This window comes from Labrus mixtus, chromosome 19, assembly GCF_963584025.1.
Source record: "Labrus mixtus chromosome 19, fLabMix1.1, whole genome shotgun sequence".
In the NCBI taxonomy this organism is placed as follows: domain Eukaryota; kingdom Metazoa; phylum Chordata; class Actinopteri; order Labriformes; family Labridae; genus Labrus; species Labrus mixtus.
The window spans coordinates 8,724,562-8,740,151 of NC_083630.1; the positions used below are offsets into that span (position 1 = coordinate 8,724,562).

The window sequence follows — 15,590 nt, forward strand, 5'->3', positions numbered from 1 at the left end:
AAAGAGACACACACACCAAAACGGAGCGTTCTGAGAGAGCTGGTTTATACAGGGTCACAAACCTCCTCTGGTGCTTGATTCATGTTATATTTTGACCAAAGCACAGCACAGATGTTTCATTTAGACCACAGGGGACTGTTTGAAAAGGTAGACAAGGGGTTTAATATGTCCTTTTTAAATAAATATCCACCTTCAAATAATCTGGTGGCTGAGTTTAAATTCTGATCACAACAAGCATAAAATAGAGTATGTCTTCAAAGGTTTTACTGTGTACTTGTTTAAGTTAACTGGTTAGTAGACTGACTGAAGCAGGTGAACATATTGTATAATTAGTGCCATAGTAAATTAGCATGGATGACTTTGTTCAATGAAAGAGACATCAATAAGTGTGTATGCCTCTTCTCTTACAGATGTATGTGACATGCACGGTGCAAGCTAAGGGCACTCGTCTGGCCAAACCAGTGCTGTCCCTTGGGCTCGTGTGTATGGCATTTCTCACCGGTCTGAACCGTGTGGCTGAATACCGCAACCACTGGTCGGACGTCATCGCCGGCTTCATCATCGGATCGGCCATTGCAACATTCCTGGTGAGACAGACGTCCTCAAAGCTTCAATGTGTGTTTGGGTATAGGAGAGAGGTATAAAGGGATTTGGAGTGTTTGTGAGAGATGTCATAATCTCTCTCTTTATCTGTTAAGATAGATCATCTGATGTGAGAGGGTTTATAGAAGAGAGGGTGTTGAAACAGACAAATCCTGTATAGTCTTACCTACTCATCATTGGCAATGTTGTTGTTTTGCCTTTTAATCATTTGTGGGCATGTCTTGTGAAGGTGCAATGAATATTAATAGCAAAGTCATTATTTAAAGGGAGTACAGGCTACCTGATTTTTTGCATGTCATTGTTGGGCTGCCATGGGTAACCTTACAGTCTTAGTTTGCTCTCCCTGCTTAAAGGGGCTATATGTAACTTTTTACATGTATAAATCGTTTTTTTATCGGCCATTAATAAGCGACCGGTTAACTGATGTGAAAAAGTAGATGTCCACTCTCTATTTGTGTTGCCTGTATAAAAAGTTTCCCCAGGTCGTATTTTCCGCGAAAGCTCCAGGAAGTGACATTTTATGCGCGTTCACAACGTCCTCCTCACTCCGCTCCGCTTACAGAGATCAACAGTACAAACTCATCACACACTCCCGCTCTCAGCCAGTGTCTGCTGAGACTGTCGTTTGTAGGATGGAGAATGAATACAGACACACAGACTCCTTTACAGACTTTCACATGTGTGTGACCACTTACCTCCTCTGTAAACATTATGAAGGTAAATATCCAGTGTTTCGCGGACGATGATGATGCTCGTTTGTGTACGTACGAGCACGCGAGGGAGAGCGAGCAACAGTTTACTGGTGCAGTTCGCCTAACGGCCATGCGGTATCACTACAAACGCAGTATTTTTGAAAGTTACCTATAGCTCCTTTAAAGAGTAAAGTAATGACACAAATTAATGACTTTTACACAGTCCTAAACCTGCACCAAAGGCAATGGGGAACTATTTTGTTCTGTATGGATCTGCACAGGGTGAAATGCCTCCCATTCAATGTTGCTTTGATGCCTCTTAGTTTGCAAATTTATGTAGAAAAATCCAGTTCTGAGATGTAAAACTCGACTCTAGAAAGAAAAATGCAATTTAAGGGAAATTATAAATGTCTTTAGAAAATGATGTTCACTGCAGCACAGCATGTCGATGACATTATATGCACAGACCTTCCAGTGATCATGGAAATAACTTTGCATGACTTAAAACAGAAAGACTATTTCGACATCATAATCAGGTGTTAAATCTGTCCAGTGTTGTCTTCGGTTCCACTCCGACACAAAGCGTTGCATTTTTTTTGCCAGATGTCAGCTGTTACTAAGGATGATGATGAAAGTCTAATTTTATTTGGAGAACTTGCTCTTGCTCACACGCTCCAGGGAGGAAACCACGTTACAAGACGGGAAAACTAGGAACACATCTGTCGAGTCTGAGCTTCACAATTAACCAAAAAAAAAGATCGACTCCCCACCCCCCACGTCCAATCTCATCATCTATCGGAGGTGGGAAATGAATTCAGTCAGCGTGAGAGCTTAGCTTTGTAGCACAGAGAGTAGGCGTTGAAAGCTCTTCTCAGCGATCATCAGACGCATAACAAGGGAAAACTGCATACAGCAGTAAATCTTTAAGGGCGTGTTTGCACTGAAACATCATTAGCACAAGATGTTTTGTGCACTAGACCTTAAGACAGGGCCTATAGATGGTGCGTGTGATGCACAAGTCTCGGTGCTATCAGCAGATACAGTCCATTCTTTTTGAGTTCCTCCTTTGCAGTGTGTTATTTAATTTGTGTATTTCCCATTGAGCAGCTCATTTTTGAGAAAGAACTCTCGAACCTGTGCAGCAAACAGCAGACAGGTTGAGTTACAGACTAGCAGGTGAAAACTGTGAATCATTATGCAGTTAATGGATAGAGTTGAACAAGCTAGAAAGTAGTGTGTAAACGAACAGCAAGTCCACAGAGGCCTGATAGGAGATTATTTCAGTTGTCCGTTTGTTGTCTGATGGAAAAAAAATGAACCTGTCAACTTGTGCATACATAAAGGATGAAAATGTAGTTTCATATATATGTACACTTGCACATAGTGTACTGGTGTCTGATTGCAGAAAAACACAGCTGACCTACCCTCAATACTGTTGCTGAATGCAGTCTGTGACATGGAGCTCCTGGCTCATTGGCTCTGTGTGGTTAGGTGTGACATTGGTCAAGTAGCCAGTAATTAGGATTACCTTGCTCTGTAAAACTTGTTGAAAGTATGTTTCAAATTCAGTGTTGTGTTCACATATTCTGTATCTGCTTCCCCCCACCTGTCCAAAACATTACAGCTTTTGCAGGTTAATCACATGGAATCAAGAAAAAAACATGTGTTCCTTATCTGAAAAGGCTTTCCACACCATCACACTGACATACGCACACTTAGAGGGAACACACAGAAACATATTTGTGCATCTATACATATATTAATCCAATCAACACTAAAGCCGTACACCTTTCTATGTGAGTCAGCATGGAAGTTGAAGTGAGACAGTAAGAGTGCAAAAAAAGCGTAGGAAAGACACAAGCTATGTTAACATATTCACAAATGAATGGAATAAAAATGATAAATGGACTTGAGCTTGTATAGCGAATAAAAAGGCTTCCATGTAAAAACCTCAGTCTAGAGTGATCTGATTGCCCGATATTAGGAAGAAATTTCATTTTGAATGAGATGGGTGATCTATGCCGTTCTTTTTTCTAATCAGTATCCAAGCAAACACTTGGGTTCTCATCGTTTCATCCTGGTTGGGGCAGCTCTATATTAACTGGCCATGCCTGCCTCTCTCTTTAACTGCGCATGTCTGTAAGCCCTCCCTGCCTCCCCCTGTTTATAATTTCAGAAGTACGTACCACTGTAATTGCAGCTCAATTGGGAGAGAAGAAGAAAAGAGTATTGTTGGCAGCACACGATGTAGGTCAATTTTGAAAAAAAAAATCAAACAATATACAGAATCCAAAGTCACAGATGCGAGAGAGGAGGAGTATTAAAATCCCTGGTGCACAGTGAGGGGCGAGCTGAGGAGCAACATCTGGAGGCGTGGAGAGAGACTGCCATGTTTGTTCACAACACAGGCAGCAAAGTCAATTTGCACAGTGACTATGGTGGGCTTACCAAAAAGCAGACCAGAAATAACTGAGGAATGAACACACAGGGCTGTGTGGGTTATGTTAGAACAGGATCTAACTCTAACTGAATCTAAAACTGTATTGACCAGCACCAATTGACAGGAACGTGCACTTGACGTACCAAAGAACACAGATCAACTTCTCAACTTCTCAACCAAGCGCAGTTTTTATTTGTGTTAACATGAGGGAGTGGCTTCTTTTTTTCAGCTGTATGTAGAAGCTGTAAGCAGACCAGCAAGACAACTCTACACATGTTGAAATGGTTTCATTCTGATTAAATGCTTGATGGATCTCTTCATAATCCCATCACTTTATTCAGTGTCCATGTAAATAGTGACGTGGGAATCCCCAATCAGTGATTTTAAGTGGGTTGAAGATACATTGCACGTGTAAACACAGCTCTTGTCTAAACTACAAAGATTGGACCACTTGCCTTTCATATCAAAATTGGGTAACACTTTAAATTGAGGTCACAATAATTACCATTATTAGCTGCTTATTAGCATGCTAATTAGTTGCATACTGGCTGCTTATTAGACATCATTAGACTTCATTACTATTTTATTCTACATTACCATAGTCTATAGCTAATAGGCCATTAACTAAGAGAGTTTGACCTCAATACCTTTCAATATAGACTGACGTTGACACCTCAAATGCAGTCACTCAAAAATGGTCACTCAACTGCAAAGTAATTGTGCATGTACTTGCCTCACAGCTCAACACTCTGGAGGGTGATAATGCTTGTTGTAATCCATATAGCGCCCTCTGCTGGTGAGAGGGAACTGCTAGTTTAATACAATGACACTTAAATGAAATGCTATTTGACCAGTGAATAAATCTAGTACTATCGGCACATATCTGCGATAAAATAAGCGTGGTCACACTTAACTATGGTCCTATAGAGCAGGGGTTCACAACTGGTCAAGCCTAAGGACCAACCACCGACTCCTAAATGAAAATCGTGGCCAAAATTTCTGATATTTCTTTCAACCAATCAGATTTATTGAATGAAAAATATAGGCTGTAAAGGAACAAAGAGAAGGATCAAAACCAACATCTTTAAAGAGTCCTTGATAGACATTTTGACTCTTTTTTTTCCCAGTCACATGTTCATGACCGACTGAAAACAGCTCTGCGACCCACTTTTGGGTCCCGCCCCACCAGTTGAGAACCACTGATATAGAGTGTGGTGCTAATAAATGCTTAAAAATGACTAATAAGCAGCCAGTATGCTACTGATTAGAATAAGCAACTAGTTAATGGTCAATATTGTGACCTGAATTGAAAGTTTTACCTAAAATGACTACTAACAATAAGATTCTTTACAACCCTCTCATGATCCAGGTCAGATAAGCTTAAGGGTAGTGATCGCAAATAATCTTGATTTCCAGAATTATGTCCTTTCTTTAATTCTAATTGTTGTGTAAAATGTCTCCATATTGGAAAGATTTTTCAAAAAGATCATGAAGATCATGTGTGTTACAAATATCGCAGCAGAAGGAATTCAACCAAACCTCCTTTGAGACTCCTCGTTATGCACTTGGTTGAGGAAATAAAACAAAAGAATAGAAATCTGAAAGGCTGTTTTTTTTAAGTTTGCTAGTAAGCTATATGACCCTCAAAGTTCCCAGGTTGCACTGTCCTGTAAGGACAACTGCAGAACGCTGCCCTATAGCCATGAGAGTTTGTATGTGTATCTCCTCTCTGCTCAGCCCACTTGAAATAGCTTCTGTCGTTTGTAACCTCAAAGCCACAATTTGCTCCTTATTAGAGGAACTAATGCAATCCCCCATCCATCATTGATACAGAGGAACCTCCAAGAGAGAGTCAATACACACATATGTGACCTACATACTTGGGTTACTCTCTTAATCCAACCAACCACTCAGGAATCTGTCAGTCCTTGAAATTCCATTAAACACAGATTTCTTTCCTCTCCTGGAAGACTTCTGCGTGTTTGTGTTGTGTGTGTATCTTTGACTGTAGTTCCATTGATGTGTGCTTCACATTTTCTGTATGTGGTTGTGCATCCCATAGGTGGTGTGTGTGGTCCATAACTTCAAAGGCAAGTTACTGCTGAGCGACGATTCACCCATGGAGCCGCAACCCACTATAGGAATGCTGAATATGGGCCGAATGGAGAGTCCCCTGGAGAAGTATATCGCTTCACAGGTGAGTGCATCATTCACAATAAGACACCTGACTAAATAGAGTTGGACCATGGATTCATGCTTGGAAAACTGTATGTCTGCATGAAGAACTGCAAACTAATACTGTGCACAAGCTTTAGAACAATTTGGGGGAGTTTGGACTCTCATAAGGACAATTATGGTCTGAAGCCTTTTGTAATTGAAGCCTTATTAGATAAATATTCAGTTGTACAATCTGACAATCTTCATGCAAAAACATACATGTGTACGTAATGTTATTTTATACTTACAGATATAATAATTTCATACTTATTATAGTAGCCTCACATATCTTAAACGCTTATGTGATGATCTTCTAGAATGTTTCTTCTCTAGACTAGGTTTAGGATGTAAAATTCCTGTGCTAGATCTTACGTTGTTCTGAACTGAATGGAATTTGAAAGGTGTCTTGATTTCACACAAATGGAAAAATAATAAAGGACACACACATCCCTAAGTGGGTGCTGGATCCAAAAAATAAATGGCTTGAAAGAAACAAAAACAAAAAAAATCTGCACACCAAAGAGCCTTCCGTAAAAAGGATGCATGAACAAGTGATGTGAACATGCTCTTCCTCAGAAAAGTCAGGTCAAAGGTCAGCCACTTCAGACAGCAGGAATTTATGCAAACACATGTTTGTGCAAGTGAAACATTTTTTAAACTTCAATGAAAAATGTGAGCATATTTCAGAGCTTTATTATTCTGCAAGGGAAACGGGGCAGGGAGACTGGAAGGAAATAACTGAAATGTTTACTTGTTTTTAAAATGTTTTCCTGGTGGCCAGTACCACAGCTCCTTTGGCAACAAATTGGGCATTGACAAAAATCTTAATGAGAGTCAGTTATTTGAGTAACTCTGATAAATTAGGTAAATAAACCAAACAAACATGATGTTACACTGATTTAGGGCTGATTGGAAAAAAAACTGACATTGCAATATTTTTTCATCCTGCATTATATATAGTGATTATTTTTATGCACATCAATTCAAATTGCATTCAAAGAATCATACTTTTTATTATTTAATTCATTTTGGTATTTTATATATAAACCTCCTCCTACTTTCATCCCACACTGGGTCAAGCCCTCTGAAGTAGAGACAACATGTGGAGAGAGAACAGGAGAAGCGACCGATCCATAATAAACTTGACAAACATTGGCTTATAATTGTGTTACTTATACGCGTTGTTGGGAACGCTCAAGTTACTAACTCAGTTACTTTTTGATAGTAGTAACTAGGAACTGTAACTAGGAACTTTTTTCAGTAACGTGCCAAACACTGCTTATACGTTATCAACCATGTTGAGAGTAATGTTCAAAGTAATGTTTGGTTTGCATAAACAGACCAGTGATAGTAAATTCTGATGAAATGAAAGTTCACTGTCTTTGGCTGCCTGTGACTCACTTCACTGTGTGCGCTGAACGTATAACTTGTGACTCGCGTAAAAGAGTGTCTGCCTCGAGCGTCATGCCGGGGATGTTTCTCCTGTATGTCTAGATATTTACCACAGGGGATACTCAGAGTCCGCATACACAACAGTCAGTTCTGTGAGCACTGATTGTGAAAACAAGAAACCTGGCAGTTTTTGTTTGCACCAAATAACAAAAGTTGCAGCATGGCGTACCTCAGGTCACATGATTGGCATTGCATATCACACGGTATGACTATTGAAATTAGTTCAATAGAAACAATATGTCGTTCAATCCTACACTGATTAACGAAAAACAAACTGTGAGACTACATTTAAACTGTATTCCTGTTCATGGCCTTGTTTAAATTTTGTATTGTAACAGATGTTACTCTAAATTATTTATTTTGTAAGGGAGATGATGTCATCTAGTTTTCATCTGAGCTAGGTATAAATCTTTAACTTCATCATAACATTGGTCCAAGCAAACAGTGAGATATAAGTAACAAAGGATGTCCTAAACCCAATCTTTAACATCAAAGCACTGACCTTTAGTAGAAAAAAAAACAAAAACCCTTAAAGCATGTTTTAGTCTGAAGCTATATTTGGCAAAGCATGGTGATAGGACAGGGTTACATAGGGCCATAAAAATCTCCCATGTCACCCATATTCCTTACAAGTAAAGGTTTGGCTGCAAACCTTGAACATTTAAGTCCGGCTAAATGTAAAGTGACAGATGTCACACACAATCACCCAGCAGCATATGACACATGATGCTGTCATGCTGTCTGTGGCGCAGTTTTTTTATTTTATTGTTAACCCCCACCTTATTTAGAACTCCCAGCACTGAGTACCTCTATCAGTCATTGAAGAATGGGTGACATCATTTCATTGGTTAATTGATCTTGATCTTGGTCTTTGTTTTACATTAAAAAAAAAGGTCCAAACACAATCGATGAAAATTGATTGAAAATGAAGATGTTAATTTTATGTTCTATGGGGTAAAATGTTTGGCAGGCAGACCATACACTAAAATAAGTTGATAATTTTTTAGAAAGAAGTTTGACACCCTGTCACATTTAAGTGTTAGTTCAAAAAAGATAAGATCCTGCATAGACTGATTTCTTTGGCGGCAAAATGTACAAGACTATCAATGGATTTCCTTTGAGATTTTGTCCAAACCCATGTTGCTTCTGGGGGAGACATACAAGTAAATGAACATTGATCATAAACAAAGGCATTTTTTGGTCACAGCTGCACAGCTTTAGTTATGATTACCCAATGGGATGTTGTTGTTTTTTTTTTCTTTTTGCCAAGGTAAATGTTTCTCAGTTAGCTCTTGCGCTCACAGCATCTTTCCAGCTCCAGTACCACCCATTGGGTCAGAATGGTACATGCAGCACCAACTAACGTCTAATGACCCACCCACACACACTGTCTCCTAGGAGACAGATGATGAAGATGAAGAGTCTTGCTACATAAAGGAGCGCTTCCTGGCCTTCCTGTGCTGGCTGCAGGGTCTTGACTGGTTCCAGCGTCTCAGAAGAAAAAGGCAACACACTTTGGAGTGGTTTGAAACCGACCTCTGCCAAATCTCTGGACGCATTTACTTTACTTTTTATTCCACATTTCAAATAGACAGCGAAGAGCTGCTGATATTATTCTAAAGATATGGACACATGTTAGATCTGCTGGTAACATAAATGGTTATGAAAGTTAGCAGACCCGGGTTGAACTTGAATTAACAAGGAGCTTGCCAGTTCTAATCCTTACATGTGTTTACCAATACCCAGGAATAAAATGTGTTTGGCAATTAAGTTTTAGAATAGTTGATGGTCTACATTCTTTTTTTAATTTCAACAGTCTCCACTCGATACCAAGAAAAGCACAAGTGGAACTAATATCAAAGCATTATTAACACCACAAAACAGTAAGACAGGTCAAGAAACAGAAAGATGTTAGTCAACTAATTCTTCATTGTTTTGTATTTGTGTTCAAAATCTCTTGCATTGGCTACAGAAATACTACAGGTATGGGATAGCCAATGAAGTGTAAATCATAAAGCCCATAAATCCCAGCAGATCTCAGCCATTACTTTGCTGAGTACAGTGATTTAATTTCTGAAAGCAATGATGAACAAAACCACAACAAATAGAGCCAAATGTAATTAAGTGGGATTCCCTTGAGCAAATCTATTTTTATTGGTCAAACCCAGCCTCTTTGGCCCATTGACTACCCATCTGTTGGGCTGATAGCTATCCTGATCGAACCAGTTTTTCTCAAATGAAGTCAAAGAGAAAATGAGGCGGATTCAGCCACTTTTAATGCTGTCCAGAGTATTTTGCTTGTGTGTTTGCAGTGCTTTCTCTACTTTCTCTTTGCTGCAAGCTTTCTATTTTACATGTTCAGAATTCATATTGCTGGATGTAACAGCGACGCGTTTCTATTTACTCTAGCCTGCTGTGTTTTCTTCACGCTTCCTTTAACAAGATCCAAATTCAGCAGTGAAACGTTGAAAATACGCGGCTCCTATTTGATGAGTCAATTCACAGCTTCCTGCTTCGAGAGCCTGCGCTCCGTTGTTTTAAAAAGAGCACAGAATCTCACATTCTCACCTCAGCTGCGACAGGCTCAGTGGAAAATTGCCCGCTCCAAAAATAGCTCAGCCTAAAGATGCCTGCAGCTAAACAAGCCAAAGTGAACAAAATGCCAAAGCAGACATGAATGTTTGAGCAGCAAAAGTTAATCTCAAATTTTTTTGTTCCTTGGTGGGATGGAATGTGATAACTTTCTGTCTCCACCACATGGTGAAGCCAGCTGGGAGCCGTTCAATGCCGGCTGAGGGATTTACCTGCAAAATCAGCAAATGTAACGCTAACATTCTGCATCATATCCGCCTTTTTCAAAATTTTAACAGATGAAATGTTGGCTTATGAAAATACTGCAACACAAGGGAAGTATTCGCACCTAAAATAAATGCTAGTACCTCTACTTAATCAATTGAAAATTTGGCAACATTGAAAAGGGGGCAGAATCATTGATATAACTGGCAAACTCAGCAGACTGCTGGATGGGATTACCTTGACACAACCCCCAACTTTGCAGTCGCAAACAGTAGCTTGGATAGTTTATTTAATAAGAGGAGAAAAGTCAATTATTTTGGGGCGCCAGATGGTCTAGTGGCTTTGTCGCGTGTCCCAGAATATAGTCCTTGTCACAGTGGCCGTGGGTTGGAATCCGACCTCAGCCCTTTGCTGCATATCATCCCCGACATTCTCCCCCCCAACATTTCCCAACTCTCCACAGCTGTCCAATCAAGGCAAAAATGGGCACAAATATCATTTATAAAAAGTTTTTATTGTCCTTTGAAAATTGTCTGACCATTCATAAACACGCTTTGAAACATATAAATAATAATAAAAATGTCCTCACATCTCTATTGTGGTTAAAAGGCCAGGCTTCTCCGAGTGAGAATGAAGGTATAATTGTAGTGTTCTATGTTGCTTAAATGTTAAAGTTGCCCTTTGAAGATTGCGATGCTACAACAGCGCCATAATCAATTTCTGCCATCCCTCCTGCTTTGTGCTCACACATTGCATCCGTAATGGCAGAGTATTGGTGTCCCAGCGTCTGATTTCCCGCTGCATTACTTACTTCTCGCGGGGTAGTAGCGGGAGAGACAGTTTGTAATCACACAGTGAGAGCTTCATATACACAAACAGTCACACACACACACACACACACATACTGGTGATCTGGCCTGCCATCTCCATAGTTACACAACAACACTGTCTTCCCCCCATTCAACCATTTCAAGGTTACTACCTCTGATGGCGGATCAAGGGCGGAATGACGTCGACCCACCCAATTCCGCCTTTGTGCTCAACTCACTGCAGTTCTGTATTCTGATTTGGGTTCTTTCTCTTACAGAATCACATCGCCTTCGCTGAGGTCTCATGACGTGGAGTCGGCCGTGTGGCAGACCCATTGGACGTCCACACTCTTCACCATCCAATCCAATTAACCAGTGTGCAGCGCTAAACCTATCTTGTGTGTGTCCAATTGTCAGTATGTCGTTCTATGTTGTCTAAATCAGGCCCTTGTTGTCCTCTGCAGCTTCTTGTACTCCAAGGAAAAAAGAAAGAAAAACGTCAGTAACTCAACGGGACAAGTTGTTCCTGCTTTCTCCATCTATGCACTTATTCTGAATCTTGTTTAGACTCCTACACGAAGCTTGTTGTTAGGCGACAGGAGAACACTTGTTGCACATCGACGGACAGAAGAAAACAGGTGAAGAACTGGATTGCACTGCGTTTGTTTAAAAGGTGGATTTTATGAAAACTGTCCAAGTTGAGAGAAAGTGTCAGTCAAACACGCTTTTGTTATGTTGTTATTGTTGACGACTATCCCTCAGATTTCTTTGTCTCATTAGATCTTCATCATGACATTCAAAGGATTGCTGTGAAAATCAGATTTTTACACTAACTGCTGGGCCCATATTTACCAAATGAATCAATTAGGTTCAAACTAAAAATCCTTTACACTTGAACTTAAGAATGAAAGACCTTTTGGTTTACATAGTATTTCTTCAATTGATCATTGATCAAAGTTATCTCCAGTGCTTTCTTAAGGTCACATATTATCTTCCTTTTTAACTACAACAGGCCTGTTGTAGCTGCTGCTTTCCATAACTTTCAAAACATTTCTTAAAATATAAACTTTTGTCTTGTTAACAGCCCTTAACAAAACAGCAAGCAGCTAATCTCTAGTTACAGATGTGTTACAACGTTACAGTGGTATATGCTTAGTTCCTTGAAAGTTTTATTTTAAAGTGACATAATTAGTCAGCAGGCAAATTACATACAACACACAGATATTGGCATAAAAGTGCATCTAACAATCACATGTAGATGAAACAATTCAACTCGTGAAAGCCATTTGGTGTTCAGATTCCATTACTTCCTAAAACATATCGGATATGAAAAATCTGACCTGCGTTCAGCAAACAAGAGGTTTTAAGTTTCTTCTCATCTTTAGGACAGACTTAAAAAAGCTTTGTTTTTTGACTTTTTAAAAATCCACATCCTAATGTTAATTTGGCAAACTGAAGACACGTTCATTGTTAGTAAATCACATAAAAATCTGTATTTTTTGCAGGCTCATACAGCTCAAGTAAGCTTTTGTCTATCTACTATCTACTGTAGAACAAAAATTCAGGAGAAACAGATGAACAGGCGCTACTCTTGGGGGATGTAATGTACCAAGAAATGACAGCACTTACATTTTTGACATGAACACTGAACAAAAAAAGGAAGCCTTTGCTGGAAGCTGTTTAAAGTCAACTGCTGATAAACTGAAATTACTAAGAAATTGGCATCTATTCCCAGATGCATCTACAGTATTGTCTCCAGACAATGGTTTTTGATATATTCTGAGATTTGCAAGCAGTTTGAGCTCAAGGTTTTGTTTTGTATTAGTATATCTTTTTTCTGATTTATGCATTTGTTGGAGAACGGATGAGTTTAGGATGCAACATGCCTATCCAGACTACAGGAAGTGACACGATCATATGCTGTTGCTTTTATCTTTGCATGGACTTAAAGTATAAGACATATTTGTGGTTGTTTTTTACATTAATAAATCAGCCTTTTTGACAGCAGTTAGGAGGCAGGAGTGCAGCTTGCTGTACGCACACGTCTGCTTGTGTATGTTGGCTCCTCTGTTTCCTGTGGTTACCATTAACACCCTAAGACCCACAGAGATTTCCGCGTATCTTTGGATAACCCTAATTGCAGCCTCAGTCCCTTTATGTCTTTGTAAATTATTTTCAAAACGTAAATTGAAAATTTGCTGCCTGCATGTTTTATGACCCTAACAAGTCTGTCCATGCCATTAGAAAATGTGGTGATGTGGAGGCCAAGTATGAAAGAACAGCCTTAATGTGCTTCCTTCGAGAAGAAGGGGTCTAACATTAGAAAGACGTTTACAAGATAAGGAGGGTGTCCAGCAAAGTGTCTCAACTTCTTTGATAAATATGGGCTCAGGTCAAAGTAGCAAATAAGGAAAACTTTATGTCTTTGTACTCATGTGTCTTTCAGTTGTTTTGACATCTGTATGAGGGTTGTTCTCTGTGTGTACAGTAGATACAGTCAACTGCAACCAATGAAAACACAAAGGCTCTGCATAAAAAAAAAAAACAAGGGTCTCTCAGTCGCACCAGACAATCACCCTCTCTTTCTCTCCGTTTCCCTTTTATCTCTTTTTATTGTGAGTAAAATATGTTTTCGGGTTGAAGATTGGAGCCTAATGGTGAACATGAGGAATGAACCTGATAAAGTAGAACACAGTCTCTGCAACCTCTTGTGTGAAAAGAATGCAAATTGCTCTTTTTTTTTTTTACATGAATACTGAATCAAATATAATGGTCATTCTGACTCACAGGCCAAAACTGAGATTTTTCTTGTATGCTTTATAAGTAAGATACAGTTAGTTCTCTTCTTGTCTCCCATTTGATGTTTTCTGCTTTTTAAATCAGGTTACAGTGATGTTAAAAAAAAACAAAAAAGTCAGTAGATTTTTTTGGGGTCTTTTCTCAGCTAAAGAATACATTCATGGCCTGTGTCTCTATCAAAGACAGAGACCTGCTGAGCTGCCACGACACTGGCAGCTACTGCTGTTTCATATCACAGCCAATCAGAACAGGAATGTCTTTGATCATTGGCAAGGTCCGATATTTAGTCTTTTTTTCATTTTATAAAACGTAGCTAAGTTGAACATTAAACATGGAGGAAGCATGTTACTGTAATCGGGTTTACTTTTTTGTTTATTTGTACATCAGCCACAAACTCATTGTAATGAATATGATACTGCTTTATTTCATTTTTAAATGTTGTGTAAAGGTATCAAACAAGGAGCTCATATACTTTTCCTTTCTTTTTGTGTGTATTAAGGCGATCTCTGTATATGAAACACAGAGATGAATACCCCCATGCTCACATTACTTGGAGTCAAAATAGTAAATCTGCAAATGATTGGCCGGTGGGTTTGATAAATGACTTAAACCTGCATTAATCTCATTTTGGCTTTTGGCCCAGTTGTTATAGTCACTTAACTATATTTATACTGACTCAATTATATAATAAAGTAAGTTCTAGAGATTTCCAGGTCCCTGAAAATTATTTCTTAATAGGCCCAGATTTGTATTTGTCAGAAAACAGATGTGTTAGCTATTCTTTAGCAGTTGCTAACCAGCAAACATCAGAGAAAGCAGCTGGGTAAACAGTACTGAGAGTATTTCTCTCAGGACTTAGTGGAGACTAAACAAGAGCTTTAATGAGAGTGAAGATTGGACTTCAATTTAACTAGCAGACACAAACACCATTTCAAGTAGTTATCAATGATTGATTGTTGCCTTCTGTCTGCAGAAAGTGAAAGTAACCATGAAGAGGATAGCCATACTGTAATGAGCCAGTGATTCATTGTGGCTGTTTTGATGCATTTCCTCTAATTCCTTGGCCAAAAATGGATTAATGCAGCTTCATCTGGTTCATCAAATGATTCTCAACAGTCCTTTGAGTAAGTGACTGTTAGCTAACAGCTATGTTAGTCATAAATGGACACGTATATTTTGTATATTTGCATTGTAATGAAGTCAAAGTGTGCCAGCCCTTGTTTGCATTAAGTCATGAAGTCCTTTGTAGCAATAACATGTCCGATTTCCTTTACCATCAGCAGACGGGGTAAAACAAGTAGAAGATAAAATTATTTTGCCCCTTCAAATCTCTATTTTTGTAATGATCACTTGAAGCACTTATATTTAAAAAAAAAAAAAGAAAAAGGACTCCAGGCAGGAACATGCAAAAAGCAGCACTTTAAATCAGTCTGCAACTCCTCAACTCTCATTGCTAATGAAATGGTCACTCATGTTGCTGCTGCTTGAAAACAAACATCACACAGAATATTCAGGACTAAAAAAAAAAAGAATCTGTGCAAAAAGCTACTACACTATCCTATATTTAAAGGAAAAAAATACATATATATATAAATAAATATATCCTTTTGATCATACTGTACATTAATGCTGTCTATTTTCTTATGCCTGTGCACTGTGTGAGTGTTCACAATAAATGTTTCTTTTGATTCCTCAGATTACTGTTATTGCTTCTTCATGACATTTAACTCAAAAAGATCTTTCATGTAATTATAGTGTAGAATTACAGATGCATTTTTATGT

General features: G+C 38.8%; 1 protein-coding gene across 1 annotated transcript in view; it reads left to right on the plus strand.

Moving 5' to 3' along the window:
* LOC132994193 (phospholipid phosphatase-related protein type 5-like) overlaps positions 1 to 11,891 on the plus strand; it is an 83,612-nt gene extending 71,721 nt beyond the window's left edge. The window contains exons 6-8 of the mRNA XM_061064391.1: positions 411 to 587; positions 5,798 to 5,932; positions 11,288 to 11,891. Of these exons, the coding sequence (XP_060920374.1) occupies positions 411 to 587; positions 5,798 to 5,932; positions 11,288 to 11,317 (342 nt within the window). The 3' untranslated portion in view covers positions 11,318 to 11,891. The remainder of the gene's footprint in view (positions 1 to 410; positions 588 to 5,797; positions 5,933 to 11,287) is intronic.
* The last annotated feature ends 3,699 nt before the right edge of the window (positions 11,892 to 15,590 follow it).